At 45.6% G+C, this 11,325-nt stretch overlaps 1 protein-coding gene across 2 annotated transcripts in view; it reads left to right on the top strand.

Moving 5' to 3' along the window:
* The first annotated feature begins 1,232 nt into the window (after positions 1–1,232).
* Positions 1,233–11,325, top strand: part of LOC113132912 (cysteine rich transmembrane BMP regulator 1 (chordin-like)) — a 30,838-nt gene continuing 20,745 nt past the window's right edge. For both annotated transcript variants that reach the window (XM_026311476.2, XM_026311391.2), the window contains exons 1-3: positions 1,233–2,170; positions 6,053–6,214; positions 6,471–6,644. In XM_026311476.2, the coding sequence (XP_026167261.1) occupies positions 1,873–2,170; positions 6,053–6,214; positions 6,471–6,644 (634 nt within the window). In that variant the 5' untranslated portion in view covers positions 1,233–1,872. The remainder of the gene's footprint in view (positions 2,171–6,052; positions 6,215–6,470; positions 6,645–11,325) is intronic.

Raw genomic sequence — 11,325 nt, 5'->3', positions numbered from 1 at the left:
TGTAGGAGAGAGTGAAGCTGGCAGCCCTACCACTGTATCTCCACGAGATCTGTGACTCAGAACATCACACACACATGCACACACACACACACACACACACACAGACATGTGTTAAAGTTGCTAAAACTGTTGAAAACATTCTCCACTGCCCCACCTTTTCCCTTTGTTTGCTCCGCTCAGGGACTCACATGCGAAGTCACCAACACCCAGGCACATGAGGAGAAAGTGTCTGCTTGTTAGAGAACATACCACAGATCAAATCAGCTTTGTTTGGCACTTCTTTGGAATTAAAAAACAAGTGAGAGATAACCTGACTGCGGTGCTTGATGCCACATATGAAACAGTGTGAAAAGTTCCTAAATGCCACTTTCGTGCAACATTTGACACAGGGCATGAGTTCAGTGAGTCTAATGAGGATGTGATCTAGTTCCAGTGGCCCGAGTCATTGTATTGTTGATCGCTTCCCCACTGACTCTCTGATTAGAGAGGAGCAGAAAAATACCTGATTTATTTAGTGTTTATGCAACCAATCCCAGTACAGGTCTACATAAATATAACCACAGAGAAGAAGAAGGTGGGGTGAGATTCAAACCCGTGGTCTGTGATAGGAGGATGAGGACCCTCTTAGAATAGCCAGCTAGCCCTGTTGGAAAGCCTATCACCCAGGCAAGTAGGCTCGGTCTCTGCAAGTGATTGGGGGCCAAGGCTCTTCAGTGCCCAGGTCTGATCTGTTGTCAACCAGCAGTGGGTGTCCAGCCAGTGGTCACTGGGTCAGCCCATTTGACAACAGCTTTAAGGAGGGGATGGAGCGAGGGGGGGCGGAGGGAGTGTTGGAGGACAAGAGCGGAGTTGTGTTGCAAGGACTGATTATGCGTGCTGTGGGACTGGTTTCCTGGATGCTGTGTTTGTGTTGGAGCGGGTGGCTCCAGGCAGATGTTGCAAATGAAGGAGGTGCTGTTGTGTGTTGTTGACATTGTGGGGGGAAAATCATCCCCTGATGACATCTGATTGGTGTTTGAAGAGGAAATGTTTCTAATGACAGTGGGGAAAAAAATCAGCAAATACTGAAAACACCACCACACACACACACACATACACATACACATATCCATCTGCCAACAACATGGCTTCAACAAACAACAATCAAATGACCTTTTACCTCCTAAAGAGCAGGAGCCTTAATGTGAACACACTTTGTGACATGAAAGATATGATATCAGTGAGGGCTGGTTCAGTGTGTTCTGTTTTTACTGCTACTTTTACTAGGACAGTTCAAAGTGACTGTGTATATAGTTTAGATCAGCGGTTAATATAAGGGTATAATCTAAAACAAGGAGTTAAAGATGACTGAATATGAAACAGCAGAAACAGACAGCAGGAGCATTGCTCAACACGGAGCCGAGTTACAGTTCAAAGCCGCCCTCCTTTCCCTCCCTGTGACTGGTCGGCTCCCGCGTCAATCAGTGGGAGGGGTGCACCGCTAATTTCTATATGCCTGGATGTCAATTTAGAGCTCAGACTGCGTCTCTCGCGTGTGGCTGTCAGCAACCCTCTGTGGACGGCGCACACAGTCCCGGTCTGCCTCATCTGAGAAGCGTGTGACGCGCGTCTACCTGCTCCCGTCGAACCATTACCTTTGGGATACCGCTGCCACTTAAAGCGCATCCGCGCACTTCAGACCGGGTGGTATTTTTTGTGCTTTAGGGGTGAACCGCGGTGTAACACAGAGCACGCCTCAGGCAACACTCAGAGCCAAACTTCTGGGGAGACTTCTCAGTTCAGCAGGGCGCATCGCTGTGAGTTCATGTGTCGCGTCGTTTGACGGAGGCGCACGATTTCTCCGGGGGAACTCGACATAAGGCTTTTGAAACTATGTTCAGCAAGTGCTCCGTTGTGTTACTGAGTGTGCTCTTTGTGGTGCGGGCTCTATCGGCACACGAGTGCACGCCGTGTAATCTCCGGGCATGTCCATTCAAAGCCCCGCACGCCTGCGAAGGTGGCCGGACCTTGGCCAGAGATCCGTGCGGATGCTGTGACCAGTGCACCCGCCTGGAGTGGGAGCCCTGCGGCGGTCATGACTGGACACATGGTTACTGCGCCCTGGGGCTGACCTGCGCTTCTGTCAACAGAACTGGAGCTGCGGTTATCCCCGAAATTGGAGTGTGTAAAGGTGGGTGGAAGTCTGTCCTGTGAACCTGACACTGTGTCCTTTCTAATAAATACTTGAACAATGATCATAGAAGGAGAGAAAAGGTGTTGAGGGCGCAGAGAAAGAGCTGCAGGTCTTCTTTTAGTCACCCTGAAGGCATCACTGTCCGGATGTCAGTTGTGTCCTGACTCTAATGACCGTGTCAGTGTGTACCTTGTCCATATGAGCCTGGAGCAGCTCCCCGGGTCTGAGGGGCTCTTGACTGCCAGCAGAGGAGTCATTCTCAGCTGCTCTTTCTTCTCCTCAGAGCTTCATTTACTCTCAGCTCAGCAGCATAACAAAAAAGTTTGGCAGCAGTGATTTGGCACACTTTGCAGCCCAAGTAGGTCCCGTTCTTACCCATGCAGTGAGCAACAATGATGCTTGTGTTTTGGAACTTGGACTCCGCTGTAATTTAATTAATAAGCTGCCTTTTGTTTTCCGTGTTGTTTGTATGAATCTTAGAGCTGTAATGGTTTGACAGCACAAATGTAAAAGTCTCTCACCGGCCTGCCAGTCCATGGTGCCAAGCAGAGCTGCGCTGCTATACGGCTGCGGTGAGCAACTTTGTGAACTTCAAAGAAAAGCCTGGGGTGTCAGGTTCCTCACAGCAAATGAAGTAGGCAGTATGAGTCTTTCCCTAAGGAGCAAATAACCAGTAGGAGCTACGCCCCCCCAACCCCTCCACCTGCACTGTGTCCTTCTCTTTAGGTTGATTGAAGGGGACTGGCAGGACTAGAGAAGAGAAAAAAAAAAAGTAGCTCTCGGTGGGTTTCTGGATTCCCTGAACCTGCCCTCCCATCATCCATCCATGTGGTGGTCCAAATCAGGACTCCACATGGATTTTCCAGGGCTATCGAGCCCCAGGTCATCCCATGAGACGCTGCTGCTGATTGTGCCAAATGTACAGGTTAAACTGGCGTCTGGAGGACATCTCCTCTGCAAATTAACAGCTTTGGATTGAAAGGGAGACCTAATGGCTCCTCTGATTGAGCCATGGCTCCAGTCCCATGGCTCTGGGGGCCTCTGAGCATGCTCCTGACCTCTAAATCAGACACACATACACACAAACAACCTTAACATCCTGGAGGATCTAGGTGGGGGTAAATCAACACCTCCCGGTATGTTTTCAGGGGCCACAGTAGGCAAGCTGCTGGGGGCTGATCCCAGATTTCCCTGCTGAAGCTGCAAGGGTCTTAAAGTGATTAGACTCGCAATCAGGAGTAGGGGGTAAATGTTTCCGCTTTCTGATCCGTTGTCTTTCTGCTCACAGGTTTGATTTCTGGGTGGTCAAAATCTTTTTGTGGAGATGCAACAACCTTGTAACACAGGTGATAAGTTGCATATTATGAGAGGAATACCTTTAGTAATGCATCAGCAGGCTTTTAATTTGTTACTGTCCATTGGCTTGACAGGATTGAAAAAGCTTCCGAAATACATAGCAATTATAAACTTCAGTCAAGGGGAAGCTGCAGCAGTCACTGAACGTTATGTTTTCCAGACTTGGGAATGTTATGTAAGATGCAGATATGTAAAAGGAATTGTAAATTAATTAGACCCTTTTTTGTTTTTTTTTTTAAACCAGGTAAGTGATTCATTCCAGGCTTTGTTTCCAGTAAGCAAACTACTTTTCAGTGAGCGAAATAACAAAGATATTCACATGAGCCTAAGGGTTGCAGCTTGCCAAAAACAATACTCTGGATATTTGAATCACATTTTCCCATGAAGGAGTTTGGCATTTAAACACAGAAGCTGACAAAAATATGTAAAAAACTGAATGAATTGTAGCAGCTTCAGGTTGCAAGTTGTGTCAGTTTCCTTTTGCATTTGTTATTCAAGCACTTGCTTTCAGAAAGAGATCTTGGCCTTTAACTATATCGTATCTGCTTTAGTGTTCAGATTGTGTAAGTCAGGTGAAACCATTCTCATTCTTTAAGGAACTTAATGATCTGTTTTGATGTTCTCAGTGTATTCTTCTGTCCAGCCTCCTACACCAAGATCCTCCAAGCTACCAGAGGCACTTAACATACCACGTAACAGAGTGTCGTTCTCACAGGGACGCTATGTCCACTGCACTCCTGCACATGCCTTCTACTCTTCCTCTATTATCTAATGTTTCAAAGACTTCCTTTTAGCTTTCTATCAGCCAGGGGGGCTCTAGAGGTCAGTTTTCCCATCCTGGCTCTGGATGCCAACACAAGCAGTCAGTAGCTAACAGAGGAATCCCCCTGGGATGAAAGCCATAGACCTTGGCTAGAGTCATGCCAGTCCAAGATAATTGATAACCAGGCTAGACCAAAACAAACCAGGGTCAGGATAAAGGGTACTAGGCTGAGACAGATCAGCTTAGAACGTACTGGACTAACTGGGGTCAAACTAAAATTAGCTCATGAGTCAGTGTCTTCAGTGTCCAGCCTTTCATTAATTGTTTCGACTCCTACCTCCTTTGCTACATACCAGATTTAGCACCCCACACAGGCTACGACCACAGACTTTCAGCTAAGGACACAATGAGGATGGCAACTGTGTGGAGGTGAAGATCATTTTAAGGTGACAGGAAAATACAGGGGATGTTTTAGTGGGGATCTAGGGAAAGGCTGCTTGTCGTTTTTCAGACTCACTGGCTGTCAGAGTTATTAACAGCACAGGCTGACTCATGTTGAAGGTAACCTTCACTCCTTATAACTGGCTGCTGTTTACCAAAAGGTTGGTGAGCATCCTGCATCACCACGAATCTTCCACATTGTTTCCAAGGACGCTTACATCGATTCACTTCTACAGTCGAATTTATTACAGTAAGCGAAAGGATTTTTCCCATAGAGGAATATCTGTCTTAAATTAGCATGCATCAACATATGTGTTTTATTATGATCTACGTAATTTGAAAGCGAAGAATGGAATTCCATTTCTTTCCAGTCACTTTGAGTCATCCCATTATTGTTTCTGACCCCTAACTGAGCATGAAAATGATTCTCGTTTTACAAGGCTTTATTTCAGGTAGGATCACTACAGTAGTCGGGCAAATATACTATGAAGTGCTTGTGTTTATATTGAGAAGTTAAACCTTTACACCTTTTCCTCTGGTGTATTGTTCTGATGCTTACATGTTTAGACAAGGAGGCCTGAGTATTATGATAAGCTCCAATCACGCTTCCATGCTTGTTGATTTGAGGCCTTAGAGCTAAATGTTTGGGAATGGGTTACTCTGTGTCACAGTTTGTCTCATCGTCTGTACTCTGCTGCCACTCTGCTGGTGGTATATATGGGGTTTTATTCATGCATGAATATGAAAGAAATACTATGGGTGAAGTGTATGCTGGGGCCCTTTTTAATCCCAGGGTTTTGGTGGTTATTCAGCTCACATGGCACTGTGACACTTTACTCTCTCTACATTCCTTCCTATCGTGAAATTTTGTCCAAGTTGAGCAAAGCCTTGAGGTGCCATCTGGGATGGGTTTGGGGGGTTTACTAGGCGAAAGAACAATAAATGGGTATGGTGCAAGTGGCCTTGATACAGAAGAGGCGTTCCAACAACCAGCCGAGAGGGAAACCCTGGGAGGGCCCCATGCTGTGGAACAAAAGCAAACAAATGGGCTCAATGGCTCAAGCAGCATGGCACAATGAGGAGGGTGGAGGGATGGCAGTCCAGAAATACACTGGTCACTCCCGTAATGACTGTGGTGATGCATTGCTACAGAGGCTTTGGGCTGGGTACAGCAACTTTTTTAAGTCTTGTGTTCTGATGCATTTTGTCTTAACCTGTGCCTCTGTCCACTGTCAGTTTATTCACAGCCATAGTGAGTAAAATAAACAAGTTCAAGTGAGAAGTTAATAATCTCCTACTTTCCCTACTTCCTGCCACAGTGCTCCCTGACCATCCAGAGGCAGGCCTTGAGGACGAGCGCTGTCCCCTGATGACAGGCTGTGACACAGCTGGAGGACAGTGTGTGTGTGATGCCCGTCATTCCTGCCTGGGCTCTTTCACCTACCCAGACCAAGAAACCTGCATGAAAGCAAGCAAGTCAGGTGAGCCCTTTCCTTCACATGTATGTTGAGACACAGACTAATCCAGACTTGTGAGTTAGGGGGGAATAATGCTGTCCATTGAGAGGAGCTAATCCACAACAGATGTGGTTCTGAGGTGACTAATGCTACTTACATATCATAGTGATGACACACATGCTCGGACTTTGTCTAGTGAGTCTGCACTTACTTTTTAGTGGTGCCATTTTGCCTGACTCATTGATGACTATGGTTTTCGTGTGCGTGTCCCTGATTTCAGAGAATCGGAGGCACGAGCACCGGGAAAGACACAAAGAGAAGTATGTGGGACCATCTAATCCAGCTTGCATGTTCTCTGGTTGCAACCTGACCGCTGAGGGCTGTGTGTGTGAGTCTCAGAGCTGCCACCACCACTTCACCTACATCAACCGCAGCCAGTGCCAGGAAGCAGCAGGTAACTTTCAAATAACCTCCAATTGCAGCCACACAGGAGTCAAACAGTAGTTCAAGTCATTTAGTGTTAATGTATGGGGATTTATAGCTGGGACTAAAATAGATTCGGCAACTATAAAGTTTTAATCTAAACATTGATATTAACTACACTAAAGCTTTGGCTGCTAAAGCTTGGCCCTTGTACATATCACCTTTGAGTGAAGTACAGCCAAAGCATTCCTTATGTCCCAGCTCATTATGTTTGAAGGGAAACACAAGGTCACCCACCGGTGAAAGCTGAACACCTCAGTCTTGCACTCCCTGTGAAAAATCAACAAAATGCACAGCACATCCCATGGTAACATGTAGGAAGGGAGGGAAAAGTAAAGGAGGAGGGAGAGAAAGAGAGTAAGAGTGCTAGACTGATGAGTGAAAGAGAGAAGGTGTGAATCTGACTGATGGAGAACCAAAGATGGGGGGAAAAAAAAATCTTCATTAAAGGAGAAGGAGTTGACAGATAGATGGAGTTTGGGATATCCTTATGCATAGCACACAGTCCTAAGGTACGAATGTATAGAGTGTGAGATGAATGCTTGCCCTGCGAAGCAGGTAAAAAGTAATAATTGGAACGAAGTGTAAAAAGAAAAGAATGTGTGATTACCGCACCTCTTCACAAGCTCCCTGATTGACACTCCTAAGTGCAAAACATTATTGGCACAGAGAGAGAGTTTAGTTTCCTGATTTGGATTGTGAGGTGTCTGGTAGATAGGCAGGCGCTGAGTGTCGGTTCCTGAGTGACATTTGCAAAATACGACAGGACTGCCAGCCAGTAAACTCGCTGAACCTCGGTAAATGGTATGTTTTTTTTGTTTGTTTTTTTTTTAAAAAAGACAGAAACCTGGAAAACCTTTTTAAAACCAGGAGAAAAACTGTTCGGCCTTTTTGTGAACAGATTCATTTCAAAGCGTGCGACAGAAGGTTCCCCCTCTCTGTAATTTACTGTAGATAGTCAACACTGTGGCTGACAACATGCCATGGAGACATATTTGAGATTATTTAGTCTACGGATAACACAGAGGTTATTTCAAGCATTTACAGTAGAGCTGTGTGGATACTTGTCATGAGCCATTTACTTCCTAAATCCCACAGGAAGTGTGTTCATCAAACAGCATAGATGCTAGATAGAGCGCTGCTGAAGTTCAGAGTTTTAATGGAAGACAAACTGTTACGTTTTGTAACTCCCTCATCTCAAAGGCTGCACCCAGCAGATGACAGTTTAAAGTCACACCAGTGAAAACTGTAAACAACATTTTTCAGCAGCTTATGAGTTGTCGCCACAGCACACACACCCACCCTTCTGCTGGCCCCTCATTAAGTAAGAGACCAGGATGTGTGTGTCTGTTATGTCTGTAAGCAAGCATGCACATGTGGAATGATGCACACGTGCGCATGCTTGTGTTTGTATATGTGTCATCATGTGTTTGTAACGGACATAAAAAAAAAAAAAAAAAAAAAAAAGAGCATCTGAGCCTGCGTGTCTGCATCTGTGTTTGTGCATGTGTCTGTGTGTGATAATTATCTTGTTTGTCTAGATGTCTCGGCTGAGATTTTCCTTTGTCTGTCATCAGCAAGAGCTTCCTCCGCAACCAGACCGGGACTCAGTGGTTAGGATCTGATTTGCTCAGTTGGACTCCATGGTGACGGTGTCTATCACCCCCTTGTTGTCTTTAGAAACAAGCGGTTGTCAAGATCAGCGGGCCTTGCTAAAGTGTGACAGCAACTGTAGCCTGTAAGCTTGATTTCAGGGATCTAAACTGATTGCACTTGTCCTCACATGCAGGAAGACATTAAAGCAGACCTTGTCTCCCCAACATTTTGAGACATGGGTGAGACGTCAGTCAGAACTTGGATTCTTTTCTTGAAACTTGTAATCTTACACATGGTAGTGGTTTGCCCTGGCTTTCGCTCGCTTTCTGCCCGACTCACTCAGTGGTCTTTTCTGTTGATGTCTTTGCTGTTACTCACTGTGATCCGTTAAAACTCACTTTCTGTGCTGCATTGCTTCCGCAGGTGTTTGATCACCTCGTGTTTTCTCTTGTAATTATGGTGGGATATTGTTCTCTGCTGCCGTAAAAGACATGATGTACAGACACACTGTCAACATGGCGTGAAGTAGATGTGATAAGTGTAGGAAAAGGAGCAGGAAGACAGGAAGATTAGAAATCACAACTGAGGCCAACTTGTTTTGTTGAGGCATTTGTAGGGTGGCGTTTGGCAATTTTACACTGTAGGGTGGTTTACATATTGCACTCATGATAAGGCCCCTAACTGCTATTTTGGAAGAATTCCCCTGATGTTGCTCAATGGCAGGAAAAAGCAACAACAGTCTTGATCAGACAGGGAAGTGGTGTCCCTGACACAGACTGACTTGTTCCCACAAATCTAGTTTTCCACCTATGCTACCCTGTCCTGCTTCACTCTGACCTTATGAAAGGACTGTTAGTTCTGCTTGGCTGCAGCCTCTTTGTGGCAGGGCTATTACTGGCTGAGCCAGACCGCCACTGGTTGGCAGGGGCGCGAGATGTCTCAGCACTGTGTGTTTGTGTGCCGTATGCGGAAGCGATTACTCCTGTTGAACCCGGCAAACTGCTCGTCTCCCAGTGATATGTGGGTAGTGATTTTAAAGAGGAAACAAAACTCTGGTGTGACACTTGAGACGAGCTTCCCTAAAAGGCATGTTGGGATTGCTATCAACCTACACATTACTCGTGGTCAGCCACGAACCAAAACCACTAGCCAACATTAGACCAGCAGAAAAAGCCAAGACACACATATGAAGCCTTTAACCAGTCCTGCAAGTCCAGTTCTCTCTCTAAATCTAGCCTGAAAACCTCAGCTTATTGACACTTATTGGGTCACCTTATAACCTTATTGGGGGATGAATAAAGTATCTATCTATTGACCCAACCATAACCATTAACAAATCAAAGACACCCCATGTGCAGTCTGAGCCAACTCTGCTTGTTCCCAAGCACATTTCACATATCAACAGCTGTTCTTTTCTCTTTTCCCTAAAAAGGAACAGACACATATGGCCAGAATTCATACATAACTGCCTCTTCAACATTTTATTCAACATCTGTCTACACCCTTGGTCTCCCATAGACTAATTTGCTACATATGAAGGATCTTTTTCTTAGGTAGAGTACACGTGGCAACTGTTTAGTTTTTTTTTATTTTCCAGTGCATTATGTGTCCTGGATCAGAGTGTGTTCACCTTTTTAATATGCGTTCTGTTTGAGATTTAGCGATAGACCAAGCCTGTTCTTGCTCTTTGGTGGCAAGGAAAGGGTGTGTTTCAGTGGAATGAAAGCATGCTGTGTACACCCGCCATACACAAACACATACATGAATACAGTGAAGTGCAAATGTTCACCTACACGTGAACGCTGTCATTACCTCACCCAGACATGCTTTTTTTTTTTTTTTTTTTCACAGCTGCAGCAGTGTTGCTCAGGACACCAAGATCACATTTTTCATCTGCAAATATTTAGGCAGAGAGTGAGAGAGCAAGGCGTGCAGGCAGCACATGCAGGGCTGCATGGCTGCTGCAAGCTTCTGACCATGGTGTGACGTTACTGCCAAGGGTTGCTTCCTAGTGATCCTGTCTGTGCCTTTTGGCCTGGAGCCCCTGCCATACCTGTTCTGTAGTCCTCACACATGCTGATAAATGCAGTGAACAATGCAAACTTTTTCAGCTGTAACTGCTGGTGGGCACTGGGCCAGGCCCCCACAGCTTTACGTGAGAGACGGCCCTGATGTGTCCCCTTTGCAGAGCAACTTTATAAAACCTGAGGACAGACCACAAACTCAAGGAGGGCAGTGGGACTGAGACAGCTTTGTTCTCTGCTGACTTGCTTCCAAAGTCAGTCGGTGAACAGAACTTACATTGTGCAGTTTTTCCAAAGAGTAAACGCAGGCTGTCAACACAGCCTCCTCTGCCTTGCCGGGCCGCTCTGGTTCGGAGAAAGACTGGGCTCCTTGTATCCAAGCTTGACATGAAGAAAAAACCCATCAAAAAAAAAAGGGGGGTGTTTTTCTTCAATGAGCTGCTGAGATACCAGAAATATGCATTGTTTACAAAAGAGGCCATTCTGTGGTAATGAAGCAATTTCCCTATTCCACCTCTACCAGACCGTCACGTGTGTGCACGCCTGTCTGCGAGTCTCTGCTGCGCACTGAGGTCAAAGGTTTTCGATTCTTTGCTACATTACAGTTGTACAAGCGCTCATGTTGCCTAATTTGCAGAGAGAATTTATCAAGCATACCAGATCAAGCCTTTTGTGTTTGTGCAAGCTGGAGTATGGCTAGCATTGTAATACAAAGATCTGTTCTGTGGTTGCTGACTCACTAATTACAACCATTTATCCTCAGAGATAGAACACAAACAGCACAGGATAAAATCCATTTGCTGGGGACTTTTTCCATCCTGTCTGCCTGCATGTTGTATTTATATTGATCTAAAAAACTTCATTAATTGGACCTGCAAGGGTTGGACCATTTTGACAGATGGCTGCAGTTTTCTTCATTTGAATGACAATAGTGTGTCTGCCAGCTGCTTTTCCCAGCGCACTCTAACCCAAGCCATTATCACAATTCAAAGAGCAGTCAGCCTTCTCTGGGACACATACAACACACAAAGT

The sequence above is a fragment of the Mastacembelus armatus genome, chromosome 22, assembly GCF_900324485.2.
Source record: "Mastacembelus armatus chromosome 22, fMasArm1.2, whole genome shotgun sequence".
In the NCBI taxonomy this organism is placed as follows: domain Eukaryota; kingdom Metazoa; phylum Chordata; class Actinopteri; order Synbranchiformes; family Mastacembelidae; genus Mastacembelus; species Mastacembelus armatus.
This window is presented reverse-complemented; position numbering and strand designations above follow the sequence as displayed.